General features: G+C 40.8%; 2 protein-coding genes across 2 annotated transcripts in view; one reads left to right on the top strand and one right to left on the bottom strand.

The window, feature by feature from the left end:
* Nucleotides 1-5,558: 5,558 nt before the first annotated feature.
* dpy30 (dpy-30 histone methyltransferase complex regulatory subunit) lies at nt 5,559-18,323 on the bottom strand. Its single transcript, XM_084684990.1, has 5 exons — nt 18,169-18,323; nt 17,440-17,480; nt 6,260-6,307; nt 5,954-6,096; nt 5,559-5,762 (listed from the first exon to the last, which is right to left on the bottom strand). Exons 1-5 carry the CDS (start codon nt 18,176-18,178, stop codon nt 5,690-5,692), a joined length of 315 nt encoding a protein of 104 aa, XP_084541116.1. The 5' UTR covers nt 18,179-18,323; the 3' UTR covers nt 5,559-5,689.
* A 64-nt stretch (nt 18,324-18,387) lies between these two features.
* The window catches only part of spast (spastin), a 29,579-nt gene continuing 28,033 nt past the window's right edge, over nt 18,388-19,933 (top strand). Inside the window, exon 1 of the mRNA XM_084684989.1 lies at nt 18,388-18,733. Within this exon, the coding sequence (XP_084541115.1) occupies nt 18,388-18,733 (346 nt within the window). The remainder of the gene's footprint in view (nt 18,734-19,933) is intronic.

The raw sequence follows: 19,933 nt of genomic DNA, 5'->3' as shown, positions 1-19,933 counted from the left end.
AGTTGGTAGAGGATGGAGGCTCAGAGAAGATGGGTGCATTGAACCTGTGATGTTCCGGAAGGCACTAGCACCTAAAGAAGTTACAGACATCATCCACCTCTATTGTAAATATGGGAACTGCAATGATGCCACCAAATGCCACTGTCTTTCAGTGGGCTTGACCTGCACAGAGTTTTGCTCTTGCCCTTTCCCAGACTGTCCAAATATGACCCACTTTGTCACGGATGACAATGCGGATGAGTGACAGTGGTCTGTTGCAGTTGTAACATCATTGGGGACTGACCTCCCCAAAGTGGCCACTGGTAGCCAGAATGGCTTCCAAAAGAGCTGGAGATTCAGTGAGGAGAAGGCTCATTCCCCCCTCAGAGTGATTGTTTTGTTAGCCATTGTTTGATTTAAGACAGTCATTTAATTAGCATTGTGTAAAGTTATAGTTTTATTAAAAGGCTCATTAAGGTCAAACTGCAATCCCGACTCTTGGTCTCCTGTTTGTGTAAGGTGTTATCTTTCAATTTCAATCTTTGTTTCCATATGGACTGTGTAGTACAAGTGCCTTGCCCAAGGACACAGCATCATTTTGCACGGCTGGGATTCGAACTGGCAACCTTCAGATTACTAGCCTGACGCCCTTACCGCTCAGCCATCTGATTTATATTTGAATTTCTAAACATTCTTTTCACCACTAATGGGCTTTGGACTTTGGTCCAAATTGGTCTTATGTTAGTTTTTAGATTGTTAGTTTTCCGTTTTCTTTCATTTTGGACACCTCAAACATTGAGTGACAGAACACCCTGATTTGTGATGCTATATTTAAGCAATAAGGTACGAGAGGCAGTACTTTATCGCCAATAAAGTACGTGTTCAAGGGTGTTGTTACAGTGCGTGTCCACTGCAGCGACGCGATGCGAGCGACAACAAGTTTTCCATTCATTTTCTATGGAGTCAGGCGAATCGCTTGCGTGGTGCATTGTGGGTAGCGACGCGACGCGATTCAAGCGATTCGAGTTGAGATTTTCTCAACTTTATGCTAATGAGGAGCGATTTTCGCTAGCGATGGCCAATCGGAGTGTTTTCTTGTTTCTCGTAACGTAGAAACCATGGTAAACATTTCTAGCTTTCTAGGTTTCAAACTGGAGGAGAAACTAATTGTTTGTGTGGCTGCTTACCCAGTCCTGTACGATACATATCTGTATTCGTACAGAGATGTTAATACAAAAAAACGATGCATGGCGCAAGGTTTGCCGAAGTTGTGGGTGCTTGTACTTTCAAATTCAGTTTAGTCACATTACGTAACTTCGTTCTGTCCTAACTAGTTAGCTAGCCGGGCTGAAACTCCCTATCGTATCGGCATATTAGCAGAGATTGAGGAATATAGAGTAAAACGTTTTTTTTACATATGTCAACGTGTATGTCTACAGTATTAAACAGTTTTATATTTTGTAAACAAGTTGTATTTTGATCGATGTTGCAACTACGTAAACCCAAGTCTGCACACTTGGCCATGACAACTACAACAGTGACTTTAGAGAACTACATTCTACATTAATCTGTTTGAAACGCCCCCGAGCGTGGTGAACTGTGGGAAGGCAAGCGATGGCAAGCGATTCGCGTCGCTGCAGTGGACACGCACTGTTAGGCCGACGCGCAGCGGAGGGCCGGCAAACCCTGGAACACGTACTTCATTGGCGATAAAGTACTGCCTCTCGTACCTTATTGCTTTCATAATACGGTTGCCAGCGAAATTATAAATAGTAAATAAATAGTAAGCTGCCTTTCAGCACAAAATAGTTATAGACAACAACACACATTGTGTATTGCATTTCAGTAGTCGAAAGTAGTCCCTGTAAACGGTGGCTGTTGCTATGCAACGGACAAACAGCACTGTGAACTTAATTTGTTAGCCTAGCTAGATCTCGCACCATCTCATTCATTCAATGCTCATTTTATAAAAGCTGCCTTTAAAATAACAACGAAAATGGGACACTTTCAATAAAATAATATTTAATTTAAACAGTAGGCCTACTGTAAACATTCTAAATCAATCATAAATGTTTCGTAGGCACTGGGTATATGGTAGCTAGCTAGCCTACATACGCTGTAAACAAGTTACGAGTGACTTGGGACTCGATAGACATTAGGCTGTTGTTAAGGTTAGCTTATGTTGATTTGGATAGATCCATTAATTGTGCATCCGTGGAAAACGTCCTTTTAAGAAGCCAGGACCAGGTCATGTACTGTACAGTAATTGCGTGGCTACGAAGCTAAAATTAAATGAGTGGATATCAAGTTAGCAACTAATGGCTAGACTTGAGCTTCCGTCCGTTTCAGTAGTTAGACTAGCTAGTTAGCACTGATAGCACGGGACAATCCAATATTATTGCTCAAAAATTAACCGAATGTTGCTAGTCTAGCTTGCTTAAGCAATAAGGTACGAGAGGCAGTACTTTATCGCCAATAAAGTACGTGTTCAAGGGTGTTGTTAGGCCCGACGCGCAGCGGAGGACCGGCAAACCCTGGAACACGTACCTTATTGGCGATAAAGTACTGCCTCGAGTACCTTATTGCTTTTATAATACGGTTGCCAGCGAAATTATGAATAGTAAATAAATAGTAAGCTGCCTTTCAGCACAAAATAGTTATAGACAACAAACATTGTTTATCGAATTTCAGTAGCCGAGAGAAAATAGTCCCTGTAAACGGTGGCTGTTGCTATGCAACGGACAAACAGCATTGTGCACTGCACGTTTGGTAGCCTAGCTAGATCTCGCACCATCTCATTCATTCAATGCTCATTTTGTAAAAGCTACCTTTAAAATAACAACGACAATGGGACACTTTCAATAAAATAATATTTAATTTAAACACTAGGCCTAAACATTCTAAATCAATCATAAATGTTTCGTAGGCACTGGGTATATGGTAGCTAGCTAGCCTACTAACCTACATATGATGTTAACAAGTTACGAGTGACTTGGGACTCGATAGACGAACATTAGGCTGTTGTTAAGGTTAGCTTATGTTGATTTGGATATCTCCATTAATGGTGCATCCGTGAAAAACGTTGTTTTAAGAAGCCAAGTCCAGGTCATGTAATTGCGTGGCTACGAAGCTCAAATTAAATAAGTGTAGTCTAGTTAGCAACTATAGACCTGAGCTTCCGTCCAACGTTTCAGTAGCTAAACGAGCTAGTTAGCACTGATAGCACGGGACAGTGCAATATTATTGCTCAAAAATGTATAGTATAGCTAGTATAGCTTGCTAACCAATAAATTGCTGCATGCCAGTAGTTACTTGTAGTCTTTTTCTTCGGCAACATTTTAGTTATTTTGAGTTCGCACTAATATGGAACGCTCCCGTTTTAAGGTAAATGTAATAAGGCATAACAGAGCATTCTCTGGGCGTACAGTACTTTATGCTCAATAAAGCACACCCCGTGACTCACTATCAACCAATCAGAATGCTTCATTTCAACCACCCGTATTATAATTGAATGTTTGGTATTGCTGGATTCACCACAATCCCACCTTCCCAACAGGCCATCATATGAGTTTTCTATGATAATGCTTGGGAAAGTAACCATAAAGTAAATGAAAACATTCTGCATTGATCTTGATTTTTGGCATGTTCGCCTATTTTAGGTATGTGTTTATATGTCTTTATTTATTCTATACATCAATATATTCACATCCAGTCTTTTTTAGTAGGTAAAGTAACTTCCTAACTAACATGCCAAGTTTCAATGCTCTCAGCCTGTGTGATTGATCTGCATTTGTTTACATGCCTAACCTCCCATACGGACAGGCTATATTTGAGTCCTTTCTTGGTTTTGGGGTGTATAACAATATCTGTTAATTTAACAATTTTAGCAGTAAAATATTTTAGCCAAGAATCCATTTCATATATGGGAGACCTTAGAGATGATGAAAAACATTGTTGGGTTTAGTTCTACCTCCGGTAGGGGTATCTACATTTTTGGGGGGCATTGTCACTAGGCTCTCCCTGTCAATACACATGCTAGAAAGAGTTTTGCCTTGCTAATGTTGTTACTAATGTTGCTAATGCTCTGACATTCTGATTTCGCTTCGGATGCCATCAAGCGGGAGCTCTGGTCGAAGTCAGTCCTTCACTAACCAATCAGCATTCATTAGCAGAATGCTAGCGTGTTATGGGCAACAACAATTCACCCTGTAAGAAATCAAAAGGACATAAGTACTCATTCATTCAACTTTCGACCTATAATCTATGTTGAACATGCAAAAACTACAATCAAATTTGAGATTTCTCAACGACAATCAGGCAAAAGAGACAAATTTAGCCGTTTAGCTCCATAAACTCCCATTCAACATGCACTCGCTCGCGATCACCCCCAGTAGAACTCTGGTGGAACTGCAACCAAATTCGGTACAATGGGCTTAATAGAGGGTTTTCACGGTGCGTCATCAGACCGGTGGTTGCCATATTGGAGGCACGCCGCATCACAACAAAGCACAGGCACTGAAGTATATACCGAACGTTGTCAGGGAAAATTTTTAATTATTGCCGTGTTTCAAGTTGTAACAATAGGAGAAAAATCGAGAAAATCGAAAAAAACATTTGCAATATTAGCGACTTCCAAAAGTTGTTAAAAACCAGGGAGAGGAATGTCAGAGATTATCAAAGTAAAGGAGGCGCTTGTGGTTGACAATGCTCAACCAATTTCTACTAGGGATAAAACACGATTGAAAGTCACTTGGCTACACCTTGAGTATTGCAATGATATCATACAGTTAAAGTAAGGTTGTTTAAAGACGTTATTGCATTACTCACTTTGGCCTTCACAACACAATGGTCGTTGATAACTTGGTACTGCATCTCCCTCACCCATCCACACACCATCTGGTTATAGGCCTCCAAACCATTGTAGTATTTAAGTTCTTCCGCTGTGTATGGGCTCGGCGAGAAAACCAGGTAGTTGACTATATAGGGATATGCAACTGAAGGAAGAATCACCGGGTCGTCACGGATCCATGAGGGAGCTAACTCATAGGAATCTGCACCGCCAATAAATCGTAATTTCTCGAAATATCGCACATTTTCTTGTGGTCCAAGTCCTTCCCTATATGCATTTGCATCTTGGACACGTTTTGATGAGCTTTTTGGTTGTTTGGACATGGCTACATTCACTTCAAGTATCCAAAGCGCACAATACTCCATTACCCCGTACAGTTTTTTTACACAGAGTGCCTCCACAATGGGCCGCATCCGGGTTACCGCCCAGAACGTGACGTTGGTGAAAACCCTCTATAGGGATTGGCAAGGCTCTCCTTAAACAGGCTCTGGTTTTACACTCCTATTCCACAAAGGTAGTAACGTAAATACCCATCACCCTATATCAACTCTCTTAAATATAATTAAAATCCAATTATCCAACTCTTCCAAATCTTTAAAATTATATACTTTATTTCCCTCTTTTACTTTAGTATAAATTCTGTTTTGCATATTTATATGTCGTGTAAATCTTGGCTTGCATGCAGGTGAGGTCTATGCCTCTCATAATAATAACCAAAGACCCCAAAATGTTCGGCAGCACGGTTTTTATTCTAGTAAAAAAAAAAAGTCTGTATCGTTAGCAAACACAACAAATGAAACAAATATAGCTACGTTCTTGACTTCAAACATGGCCTCGAATTGCCAAATTCCATCCAGGGGCTTAATTTCGGTCTTCAAACTGTGATTTGTTCTTCAGGAGGAACGCTGCTAAAAACTCGATTGGATTTGGAGGTCTGAAAGTGTGACAGGAAGCAAATGTACATTTAATAAAGAGCCAAGCCAAGGTATATGGTAGGTCCTATGTTAAGCACATTTGTTCAGAAATTGGCCTCCAGGGTATTCTAACACTTTAAAATAACTACATATATTGGTGAAAACAATGTTGTTGTTGGTCTTTAGTCAGTGAGAATTGTGCTTGACATACCTTTCCTTGGCCAGTACGGATAGCCCTTGAAGAAGGATGGGTACAACCGTCTGATCAAGATATGCCCTTGTAGGGAGAGACTGCAGGTCCACTTTCTGCTTTGACACCTTCTCTGCATTGGCTTTCTCGTTTTCCACTATTCTCTACAAGAGAAGAATGATTCAGGAAAAAGGTGGTTAAGACACATGGATTTATTAATTACATATCAAGGTGACAAATAATTGCATCTTAAGACATGGGATTAATAAACATGTCCCAGGCACACTCGCGGTAATAGATTCAAGTCCTGAATTGTCATTACATTACCTGAATGTTTTCTGTCAAACCATATTCAGCATGAGGGTTTTCAGCGACCTAATGGGAAACAAATGGCACAAAATCATTTAGATACACTGATGACTGGTAAGAATTACTGTCCCATTTTGAGCCAACTGTCTAGTGCAGGGTTTTCAAAATGGGTGATATGACGCCAATCCAGGGGCACAGCAGAATACTTTGATTTACCATTACCATTGTCACTCATGTAATTATTTGTAATAAATGTAACCTCAAGTGTACATATACAGTATAAATATATATAGTAGGGCAGCAACTAACATTTATTTTAGTAACCAATTAATCTGTCTATTCTTTTTTAATCGATGAATCGGATAAAAAAATCAAAACTAAAAAGCATTAATTTAAACGTATAATTTTAATACTCAAATATCTCCGTGAATTATTAAGTGGTGTACTAATCGCATGACACATTTCAATTTTTCTGACCACAGAACAGTTTTCCAACTTCAGACAGTCCATTTTAAATTAGCCTTAGCCCAGGGAAGAAGCCAGTGTTTCTGGATCATGTTGATATGTGGGTTCTTCTTTCCATGATAGAGCTTAAACCTACATTCGTGGATGGCACGGCAAACCATGTTCACAGACAATGAGTTCTGGAGGTGTTTCTGAGCCCATGCAATGATTTGCATTACAGAACCATGCAGAATTTATTTTCCTCCTTGTCCCTTACATTTAGATTTCTCCAGATTCTCAGAATAATTGTACAATATTTTGTACTTTAGATGATATATTCAAAGTCTTCAAATTTTACGTTGAGGAACACTATTCTCAAATTGTTCCACAATATGTAGATGCAGGTTTTAGCAGATTGGTGCACCTCTGCTCATCTTTACTTCTGAGAAACTGCCCCTCGAAGATACTCTTTTTATACCCAATCATGTTACTGACCTGTTTGCAATTAACCTAGTTAGTTGCAAAATTTTCTTCCAGCTGTTTATTTTTAGTAACACCTACTTTTCCCAGCCTTTTATTGCCCCGTCCCAACTTTTTTGAGACCAGTTGCTGCCATCAAATTCAACATTACCTTATTTGTTTCAAAAAATTGAAGATGTAACTTATCCTGTATAAGAATGATTCTGTGTTCAGCATTCCGTGGGTGTAGAGAGAGGCCTACCCCCAAATCTGAACTTTGGGTAACATGAGGTATACGTAAACAAGGTGACCTGAGCTGACCACTCTCTCTTACTGGAGAGGCCATAAAAGATGTCTGGCCTTATCTGTGTTGGGTGAATCATATGGTCAAGCTTATAGGGGTCAAAGAGCACACACACGCACACACTCAAACACGCACTCACATACGTGCGCCAGATCTATGTAAGGGATCCAATGAAAAAGAGCCATGGAACATTTGCATGCCTTTGTCTTAACCAATGACTATAAAGAGCGGGGCTGCTTAAATAGCTAGCTAGCACAACATGCTAGCAGACAAACTTGTAAGCACAATGGCGTGTGATGTTTTTGTCTCCTTGCTGACTGCAAGCAATACAGCTTTCTTAAACTTGTTCACCGACTGACTGTGCAATGCTTGATAGATTAATATTTCTGACAAAGGGGTCTTTGATTGCAGAACTGAATTTACCTCGTCACAGTTGAATAACGACAGTTTAGTGGGTAAAATGGACATACAGTGCAGTGTTTCCCCAAGGATTTTTTTTTACAGGGCTCCAGACTAACTTTTTTTACTAAGAGCACAGTAGCCCCTGACTGAACATTTTAGGAGCGCAAGCAGAAAATTAAGGGGCACACCTTATATTGACCTGCAATGCATTTATTAATGTAACTGGAGAGGGTACATTTCAGTGGCAATTTTAGATCCTTTTTAGGAGTGCTCAAGCACTCCTAATATTTTTCTAATATTTTCTTAAATATATTGTTTATTATCATTTGATGCTGGTAGTTCATGAAGAAAGGGAGATTCTTCGTTTTTTCATTCAATATTTTGCATAATAATACATAAATGTATTAATTGTTATCCAGTGAAATCAGGGATTTATATTGGCAAGGGGGTTTACGTTTGGCACATTTGCAAGGCACTGTATTCATGTCACATTCTCATTGGGGGCTGAGCACCCCTAAAGGACTGATCCTAGAATCGCCCCTGCAACGCACCATATAAGCTTGAGTTTAAATACATTATTTAATGTGACATTACGTACTGTGCAAGTTTTAGCTAAATGACTTAAATGTATGATGCACTTTTCGATCAGTCCTCCGACACCACAACACGATACTGGCTGAGTATAACAGCGCAACAGCTCAAACACAGGCAGGGATACAGTAGCAACGCTAGTGCTAAATAAGTATTTAGCTGCTAGGCTCCATGACGCCGGGTAAGAAGGGCTGGTGAAACTGCTCTCCAAAAGAACGAAGGGGAACCCACTTGTCTGGCAGATTAAGACATGTTCGTAGGAACCGAGCGAAAAACATCCTAAACTTTCCAAGACTTTTAGCTAGGTTTATAGGTACCTAGCGAAAAATAGCCTCAACTTTCCTAGACTTTAAGCTACGGTACTAATGCAGAAGGAAAGCTGATATCGCTGTCTTACTAGAACGTCGTATTTGCGTTGTTGCTAACATGTGCTGACATTGTGCACACCCAATGAATTCAAAATGTGTAGGTCGCACATGCGCGAGTGCTTGTAAAAAATGCATGCACTGTCTCAAAAACTGGTCGCAAAATGCAACCATTTGGTCGCTGTCTGGAGCCCTGTTTTAGCAGTGGGGGCAGGTCTGTCCGACCCCCCCCCCTCCTCCTCCTCGGCCTAAATAAAGTTCTAACCGTATATTTTGGAGTAGGTTAATGTAATAGTCTAATAACAAATGTAATATTGCATATATTTTGTACTACTTTCCGTAAAGCAATACAGTTAGGCTACTTAAAGTATGTTCTAAATGGCAGAAATATGCTGCCAATTAATAATTTACGTAACAACTTATTGTAAATGGTCAGTAGCCTAGCCTATCGATCAAGGTACTCGAAAGCATGTACACTGTCGGCTTCATTTGATCTTGATAGGCTAAGCATTCTTTAGCAAATATTAACAATACACCCACTATTAATTAAAACTACTTCAGCATAATAATGCACCTAAATTACAAACGTGAGCATGGGCAGCAATCGCTATCGAATCAACAGGCATGCAATTATGCTAGCAGGGGAAGAATACAAACCAACGAAAATCACCAGTTGAATTTGCAATAACTGTAGACTAATACAAAAACAGGCTTTAATGAACTGAAAACATAAGTTATACGACTTACAGTTCTCAAAGACGCACACACGCAATCTCAACTGCGCTGTGAAGCGCGTGTCCTTGCTATTCTCCGACATGCACTCAAACAATCACTGCTGATAGACGGCCTAAAATCTTGAACAGTCCTATTTCTGATACCGTGTCGGCAGAAATTTTGCCGTGGCAGGCCGCCGCGACAAAATCAACATGGGGAAACACTGCAGTGAACCTCAAAGTCCATTGACACCTCTTTCCTATGTAAATCTCACAATTAAATGTAGCTGTAAAACAGTCGGCTTTGAAAAATCCCCCATTGTGAAGTCACAACGGGGCTCCACCTTTTTTGGCTCTGGTTCTGGTGACCTTTGTCACGCCCCAAAATTTGCTGCGAGGTGCTCTGTGTACGTCCACAGAACTACAAAGAAGAACATTTTTCTAGCGTATTGAAAATGGACTACGGTGGTAAATGCAGTGTTCCAGGCTGTACAGGGAAAGCTGACACTTTCCAGAGTCTTCCTAAGGAACCAAACACTCGACGGGCTGTGATGTTTGTCTATGAGAGAATCCATTTCCAGTTCGACCCTCAATTACACATTTGCTCAAACCATTTCACCGAGGACAGTTTTGAATGAAAACCTTGGACAATTTAAAGAAGGATTTGCTAAGCCGCTCTTGCTGAAAAGAGGTGTTGTTCCAACCGTATGCTCATCACAAACGCAAGCTGTAAGTATAATTTTGTTGCGAGCCGCAACCAGACTAGCCGCACTATCTGCGGTCTCTCGAATCCGTCTTAGATCCAAGCTGCACTTGCAGTTACCACACATATAATATAGTCTCAGGTTTTCAAAACCGTCCTTAGTGAAATACTTCGCGCAAATGTGTCGAGGGTCGAACTGCACAGGGATCTTCTACACTACAGTATAGACAAACATCATTCCCGTCTAGTCAATGTTAGTTTGACACTAGCTCATCTGCTTTTTATTAACGCTGATTTGCAAGGAATGCAAGAACAGCTAGATAGCAAAAACATCTAGACTGTAGGCATGTAAACTAGTTTAGCTTGCTAACGCAAGAGCATAGGTAGAATGTGTGATGATTTAGCCTAGTTTATTGGCAATGGAGATAACGTTATTTCATGTTCCTGTGTTTCATTCAAATAAATAACCTGTGTTGTGATGTAAATCTGCAATTCAAGATGCATGTTTGTCCAGATCTATTTTTCAGCAAGAAAGCTCGAGCTAACTGAAGCTGAGTTCAATCACGATAGTTTGTTTGCTAAGCTGTAGTGCTAACGTTACCCACCTAAGGCAATCCTGTTTGCTTCGACCACAGAAATTGAAACAACTAACGTAAACCATTGCAAATGATTTCTAGGCCATCTGTTGAAACCAGTGTTGTGAAGATACATTAGATTAATTTGTTCGTTTTTATTTCAAGCGTTCACCTTCTTGTTTCAGTGAGTATGGCCGTGTTGCATCTTTGCTCCACTGCTTCACTCATTGTAAACCAACCAATCAGCACGCATCTCATCTATATATTCATGAGCATACCATAAAAGGAGATAACCTAGCGTTTTTTCCCGGGAAATTTTCACTGGATGTATCAGGGGGCATAGAACAGCACCCGGGCCATTTTCAGCTCAACCAATGTTACATACCCTATTCGGAGACCTTAAGGAACAGTGTGAAATACCCCAAAAACCCAGTCAATCACCCCTTTAAAATGGTAATTGTCATCAGTCTAAACATTTGACATGTTGTATATGTTATATTGTGAATAAAAATGAGTTTATGAGATTTGTAAATCATTGTATTCTGTTTATTTTATTTTAGCCAACATCCCAATTTGTTGGGGTTGCATAGTGTAAATATGTATTTCTCTACACAGTTCTTGCAAGCCTTATGATGAAGTTGTCAATTTGCCATTTAGCCTAATTTGGCACGTTTTAAAATTGTCTTATTACTTTTGTAAGGATTTACGGAAATCTACTTTCTAGTAGTTCGTCATGCAGTGATGTGCATAAAAAAAAATGTAAATAGGCATTTGCTCCAACGGCGCTGCCACCATATTTCAAATCAGAAATCTATTCTAATCGAAGTATTGGGCACATATACCCAGAGATAAAGGTGCAGTCATGGACAGAGATGATCTGATTGTATAGTAATTTAGGCTGGTGAATGACTGTGGTAAAGTTGGTTTGAAGTTCGATATTCAACAGATATTCGGACGCCCATTATTGTGTTATTTTAAGCGGCGTTAGCACCGCTATGACCGGCCGCTTACGGTGCATGTCAACTCCAGCGGAGCGGGGCATCGGCTTCCAATTCATTTTCAATGTTTTCGTTGACATTCGCGTAGGGCATTGTGGGAAGGCAAGCAGAGCGTTGCAAGTTGGATTTTCTCAACTTTATGTAAATGAGGAGCATGAAAACGCTAGTGTTGGCCAATCAGATTGGTTTCTTGTTTAGTAGCAATTGTTGGTCATGGTAAAGATTTCTAGGTTTTCCAATTTCGAGATGGAGGAGAAACTTATCGTATGTGTCTGCACACCCAGTTCTGTTCAAAACAAAGTTACATAACGTGACAAGCCTGAATTAAAAGATTACATTAAAATAATAATGCATGGTTCAGGGTTCTCGATGTTGTCAGTGTCCCTGGTGTGTTTTTATACTTTTAAATTCAGTCTCGTAACATTACGTGACTGTTCTGTGCCACTGGTAGCTCGCTAGCCCAGCCTACAAACGACTGGTTGAGTGACCGGTGGCGTAACATGTATTCAACTGTAATCTTGCACTAGTAAAAATTCTGTATTCATACACAAACGTTGTGTAAAAGTGGTATTTTGATCGATATTGTGAGTACATGAACCCAAGTCTGCACGCTTGGCCATGACTACAACAGTGACCTTAGAGAACTACAACTCTGTATTAACCTGTCTAACACGCCCCCGAGCGTGGTGTACTGTGGGAAGGCAAGCAGTGCAGAACGTTAAAACGTTGGACACGCACCATTAGTCAATGCTTTTGGCTGCCTAAACCACTCGTATGGTTAGGGACCATCAACAAATTGCACGTTTCAAAAGTCAATAGCTTCTCAAAAAAATGAACAAGGAGCATCAAAATAATGTTAAACTGTTGAAGATGTATGCATTCATGCTGTACAGCCTTTATTTTGTTTTCATCTCAAGTTATTAAAAAATTAATGATTTAATCAAAATAAACTGATTGAATTCAATTGAATTGCTCCACAGCGCGCGCTCCAAATTCTCACAGACTCATCCTGCCCCTTGACACTAGGGTGACCACCTGTCCCGCTTTGCATTGTCACACACAGCATTTTCACCCCTTGTTCCGCACGTCGCATAGTGAAAATGCTGTGCTATACAGCGCAAAGAGGGACAGGTGGTCAACCAACTTGACATACGAGCGAGCTTGGCGAGACGCACACACATCCTTTCTGGAAATGGTGTGCTGACCAACCCCCACCTCGTGATTTGTGAAAAACTTGCAAGTGGAGCCAAATGTTTTGAGTGACTTTGCATGGCCGGGTCTCCATCAGTTCAACACATTTGGACTCAAGCTCAAGTAATGCCACTACATTTCACAGTCAAAACTGTAGTTTATGTCAAGTGTAGATGTAAAAAGCTTCATTTTTCACAACTGACATGGATCCTTTCTTCACTTTTACAGGTCTGGATGGTCATGCAGAGGCTTGCTCAACAGAGTTCAACAGAGGATGCTGAGAGAAAAACTCATCCCTTGCTGGACTACCCCCCTCTAGTTGGACAGAATCAGAATCAGGACAGCTTCATCCAGCTGGCCTGCCCTGACTGCCTGCCCCTGCTTGCCCCTGCCTGCAGGCCCTGTTGGTCACCCTGAGAGTGCATGTTGTGTGGTATAATGCGAAGTGAGAGTCGGCCATTGGAAACATTGGAAATTCTGGAAACAGTGTTGCGACCAATGTGTTTTGATTGTGGGAGAACATTTCTGGTTGACATCTAAACCTCATGCGTCCGCAACAGTATTTCTGCTTTGGCGTGACTTGCATTGGGAGGGAGGTAAACGGCATGGATTGGGATAGTGTGCGGGCAGGTGTGTTTTTATATAGGGTGAAATGGAATGAGAAATGGAATACAAAATGTCTGAAAGGGGTGTATTTATGTAAATGTTCACATTTCCTCAATATCTTTGTGTCAATAAATCAAATATAATTTAGACTGATGGTTTTCAAACCTCATTGGGCTCAATATGACATCACTCTGAAGTACCATCAACAATTTCACCTTGATATGTCAAAATATGATTGAATTTGAGTAGTTTAAACTCTGGCTGAATCTAACAACTCTTGCCACAGAAGAAACGGCTTACTTTTTTATACAGTAACTAAACATGACATTATTCAACACTGAGAATAGCTCAATGGACAGGGACAGTGACCTGCAAAGTATAAGGTTGTAGGTTTGAATCCAGCTGCAGTCTTTTAGCCTGTCTTAAATGAATATCTGTCCAGTTAAACAGGATGATCATTATGAAATACCATGCACAATTTCATGCAATTCCACTTTGAAATGTCAACAGCTTCTTAACCTTTGTCCCAAAGCTGACCAAAGGAAATAGTCTGCCCTTTCTACTCATTCATTCTCAACAGTTGGTGTGTAGCAGAGAGGAGAGAGGCTGCCTTGAAACCTTATGCTCATGAGTTCAAATCCCCATTCAGCCTATTGTAGTTGGCCCAACAAGAAGTAGTTTTGATCTCTTGTTGTCCAACTCTTGACCTTCTACAATGTACATTTTTATTATATATTGAGGAGGAACCCGCATCGCTGCTTGCAGCTATATTTCACCATTTGAATTCTGAACGCGTTCATAGTTCAGTTCATGTCATAGTTTAAATGTGGAAAGTGAGAATGAAACACAACTTGTTTTTTAACACTTAGACGTGTGAGTTCTAAATATTTCCGATGCTCCCACCAGTGAGTTATTTTTCCGAAACTGAAGCTAGCCAGCTGTAGTTAGCTTCCGTTACCTAGCAAACTATCGTTGCTTGTTTGGTCTAACGTCACTGTGTCCAATCCCGGTTTTTAGCTAACATTCTGATAAAATGGCACTTCAAATATTGATAACAATTATTGCATCATGTTTTCAGCTGATTTACTGATTTCACGTTAAGCTTTAACTTCATACCTTTCAAGCTGAATATTGTAAAAAAAAAAAAAAGAGTTAGCTTATCTTTTACTAGAGCCGGTAAAAAGACGCTGGCGCCAGTAAATTAGCCGTGCGCTACCCTTGTCCAAACCCGACCACACTTATCCTCGTAGTGACCACTCGCCGCTTAACTTTATCCAGGGTCACCAAACTGATCATCAATGCTGTCAATATATCCGGGGATGTAGTTATGTCCTCCACAGTAAGATATCACGCTTCAACATCTCCAAACTATGCGTTAAAATATAAATTTGACTGTATACCACCACCTGCTGGATGTTTTGTTGAACTCTTATGTCAGTCCCTTGCCCCCCTCCCTTCTTCCCCTCGACTACAGATCACCTGACACATGATGATGTATTTTGGCATTTGCTATACAAAGTAATGTTAAGCTTGTATTAAAAAAAAATACACTTGTATGCTAACCCATAGATGCAGAACGATGACAACACAAAAACACTTTTCAGAGTAAAGATTTTCAACCAAAACTTACATTTTCAATGTCAAGCCTATAGTTTTTCCAACTATAGATTTTCTTCTAATTAACAAAACATTTGGCCCTGATTTAGCTCCATACACATAGCCCATACGTTCATATTCGCCACAGCAAATATAAGAGCCGACGTGAAAATCGCCAGTAATATGTTTGTGGATTTGTGACGAATCTGGTGATAGAGGCAGACTGATAGGTGAACGCACAGCTGGGGAACCAGACAGGGGCGGTCTTTCCTACAGGCGGTATAGGCGGTCGCCTAGGGCGCCAGTCAGAGGGGGGGCGCAAAAATGTTTTTTTTTGCGCTCCCTTCTATATCTCCAACCAATATTTTAACATTCAAAAAATAAATCTAACATTAGGGTAAAATGAGCCAGGTATATGTCCCCTTATAAAAGGAAGGGGCACGTACCTCCTTGGTGTTATCAGAACATGCTAGCACAGTGAGGCGTTTGGTTAGTGTGTGTGTTCAAGAACTTTGAAAAACGAAATAATGGCAAAAGCTATCCAGGGCGTAATTTAAGAAGAAAAGAAAGTAAGAATAAGAGAAATGTGCAAAGGCGAAAGGTAAATCCTTAAATTCTGGTCTTAGCCTATGATGAATTCCAGATAAGAAAACGGTTCGTGAATGCGTGAATTGCCCGGGCACTTTAGTGGAGTTAAGAAGAAAAGATGTACCTTATCATTGAACCTTTTCCTACTCCCTGTCACATAACCTAGTTCTTTAAGGATTTTACAGAGGCGGGTAGCCTATATCAAATGATATGTCCATTTATTCTACGATATACAAAAAAAAACAAAAAAACAAAATAGGGGCGCACATATAGAGCCAATTAGCCAGTGCAACAACACTACAAATATCTTACTCGTTGCATAGCACACCCAATAATTGCCGTGTCTGTCTTCCTTAATGTCCTTAATGCCTACTGGGTGTGGTATGCAACAAGTAAGATATTTGTAGTGTTGTTGCATTAGGCATTAAGGAAGACAAACACTGCAATTTGTCAACAAGTGAGGAATACTGATAAAAATCCAAGTGTTGTATTGTCAACTTTAGCGAATGGATTGTATGTAATCTTGCTAGATAGTTAGCTAACGCTAGCTAGCCAGCGACTTCTGACGTTCCTTGTTATTGCCATTCAGTCGAAACATCAGTTCAAGTTCAGCTGTACCGCAATTTGCATAATTTACGATGTGTCATGACATTTTGGTGAATTCCGTTTTGTCTAATTTTGTTCAGGGAGATTGATTGCTTAAAATGAGTGAATATGTGCCACAAGTGACCCATATCTCCTAAGATTGTTTGCCAGGCGTCAACAGACCAGAAGAGTAAAAAAACATCATTTGCAGGCGATGAGGGAGTGAATGTTACCGTGCACCGTGTGAGCATCGTGAACTGGGGGGCGTGGCCGGAGCGTAGTTCAGCACAGACTTGACATTTTCTCAGGGATCTTGTTCTTTATTTAATGTTTATTCATCATTGTCATTGTTGTTGTGTTCATTTGAAAGAAATGCAGTCTTGCAGGTCAAAATAGCGTTTGAAAGTTGCAATTCCGTTTTCGTGCAAAAGCGTTTTAAACGTTAAACTTTTTTAACGCCACGAGTGAAGCTCGCCTGGAGCGCCAAATGTGCTAGGACCGCCCCTGGAAGTTCCAGTGGAACCAGATAGTGTGGAAACCAGTAACACGATAACACCGGTCGGCTTAAAATAACAAAATACCGGGCGTCCGAATATCTGTTGAATATCGAACTTCAAACCAACTTTACCAAGGTCATTCACCAGCCTAAAATACAATACAATCAAACATCTCTGTCCATGACTGCACCTTCAGCTTGCTCTGGGTATATGTGCCCCACACAAGTATAGCAGACCTGCCCACCAAGTTAGGCTGCGTCGTTATCCCCAAAACAGCATTTCGTGGCCACGAATTGGTATTTCGTGGGCACGAGATATTTTTTTCTTCCAAATGTCATGTCTGGGGCTCCGTACGAGACAGCTCTCAACTCGGCAGAAAACTTAACTCCGTATGCCTGCACAAATTGTATATATCGGGACATGTTATCCCTCACTTCTCAGCGTGAGAAACACAAGCTGTTGCGTGAGAAATGTTTGACATTCGTGAGTTTCACGGCAAATGCTTCAAACTTGAGAGCCCTGATTATAACCATCTTTTATAACCACGTCCTAAAAATAAAGCTTTTCACACGTTTACTTACAGGAGTATGCCCCTCCATGGATTGATCTGCGTCAATGTGATCTGTTGGAAAGTAGTTGAAAGCAGTGTTAGGTGCTAACTAACGCTACACCTTGAACAACCCGTAAACGGCTTTAGCATGACAACCAACTATTATCGGAACTGTATGCTTGAAGAAGGTTGCAATGTAGCTAGCTATGCTACTTACTGTAGCATTTTGTGAGGCTTTGTATGTAGTTACGTTACACAGGCAACTACCTCTGTTGTTAGCAATTGGTTTGTTATTCATTTGAAATAAGCGTTTGCTAACTCAAGCGACTCATCAACTAAATGCAGTTTGCAAGCTATTAGAGCTAGCTAACTGGCTAAACGTACATTGATGTTCCCAACAACAGCTAGCCAGCTAGTTACAAATGAATGAACAATTACCGAGCAAGTGGCGGGTAGCGTTATCGATAGCTGCACAATGCTTCTATTGGTACTACTAGCTATCACTGTAGGCTACTGGGCCAACTGCTGTTGTAAGCTAGCGCTAGCTAGCTTTTAGGCTAGTGTTAGCTAGTGCTAACACAGCGTTATCCTGTATTTAATGACTCCAACGCCACATTAGGGTAGAATGCTTATAGAATTGACTGAGTGAGATTCATAGTTTTGACATAGTTGATATTCTCAGCTCAAAGAAACGCATAATAATGGAATACTCAAGTATAAAGCAGAATTAAGCCCGTTCGTCCAACGACGAAGCACTCACCATCCGCCATGTTTGTTGTTAGTATTTACGCAATAAGCGTGCTGTGCGCTAATTACGTGGTCCCTGGTTACAAAGCCAAAAAATACTGTCCTTTGGGCGCAACGCCCCTTTTGCTTTCCCTTTTGTTGGTGTGCTTGTCCACCGAACCAAATCCTCCGAGCTTAGACCCGTTAGAAACGCAAGACAGTTATGTTATGGATACGATAGTAAGTTGGGTGAATGAGTTCCACGGGAGGAAGAGCCAGAAAAAAGAGAGGCGCTGCATCCACACCAGACGGAGACACTTGCGATCAGGTGTCGCTACATAGGCGAAACTTGTATTACTTCTCTTACCCGCTACTGGCGTTGTTTGCGTTGTTTCGATTCCTCGCTGTGCACTGTGGCGTCCTCTTTGCCTGGTTATGCGAGAGACTTTCCCAAGCTATGGTTACAAGACCAAAAACACAGGCAAATCCGCAAGGGAACAACAAGGTGTGCGAGGACAGCGGTGAGCGGATAAGGAACCACCACAAGCAAGCTTTTGAATACATCTCTGTTGCATTAAGAATAGACGAGGATGACAAAGGTATGATCCACTCCCTGTTATATAGCCGTCAGGTGGTCTTGCTAAGCAGTTGCCTAAACAGAGGATGGGGGGTGACAGTGACAGTGGTTGCAGCTAATTCAGAGTGAAGTGTGGAATTTACAAAAAAGCATCCCATGGATCATGTCAACTCCGCCAAAAAAAGTTTGGAAACGTTATTTCGGTCGATTATTCCTCCCCATCAATAATACCAATTGGTATTGTAGGCCTATTTTACATCGTTGGAAAGCCTCACCTTTAAGGATCGTGCATTCGTGGAATGAGCCCCCCAAAATCCGCAAGGGAACAACAAGAAGAATATTGCAGGGCATTTTTTGGGGCCGCTACCCACACGGTTAGCTGTGTTGCTCATTCCACGAATGCACGATCCTTACAAGTTGTACCTCGTTGTAAAGGTGACTACTAAGGCTTTCCAATTATACCCAATACAATACCAATTGGTATTATTGAAGGGGAGGAATAATCGAAAAAAAAAAAGGTTTATTCTTGTTTATGGGGTTTCCAATGACAATGATTCCTGGTCAAATTTGACAAAATTGATGAAAGGTCTTTGAGCTTCCTTTTCAGCCATAGCAAAAGTTGCATACTGGCCCTACTGTCCTCGCAGGGTTGCAAGGTTTATGTGACAAAACCAGCCCAATGGCCAATCAAAACCAGCCCAAAACCAGCCCAATGGCCAATAAAACCAGCCCAAAAACCAGCCCAATATCAGAACTCATAATATGCCCCTGCCAAACCATGTACACTGCTTTTAAACTCCAATAGCATTGCTATCATTGCCAAATCTATTGTAATATCTACAAAGTAACACCAAATGTTTAGTATGCCAGCATTAAAACCAGTTTTCAGGAGATTTGCTCAGGAGACTGAGAGCATTAGTGTGTGTATGTAGGCGTGCCCCATGTCCATGTGTGTATGTGCTGATCTGGAGTCAGTTTGGTAGGAGTTGGGCATGAATAAATTATTTCATTTAAAATATAGATTTTTATTTAAAGATATTAATGTAATTTGCATGCAAAATAGGTCTAACCGAACCAGATGACAAAAAATTCAACCCACGGCAACACTTCAAAAGTAGCCCAATTCCAAGGGGAAAACCGCAGACTTAGCAACACTGCCTGTGCGTCTACGTTATTCATAGTTTTCAGTCACGTGACATGCTCGGTGACCTGGAGGGCAGGA

Source organism: Hypomesus nipponensis, chromosome 21, assembly GCF_054491055.1.
Source record: "Hypomesus nipponensis isolate SF chromosome 21, ASM5449105v1, whole genome shotgun sequence".
NCBI classification, from domain to species: domain Eukaryota; kingdom Metazoa; phylum Chordata; class Actinopteri; order Osmeriformes; family Osmeridae; genus Hypomesus; species Hypomesus nipponensis.
The sequence above is the reverse complement of the archived record's forward strand: the minus strand, read 5'-3'. Positions and strand labels throughout refer to the sequence as shown.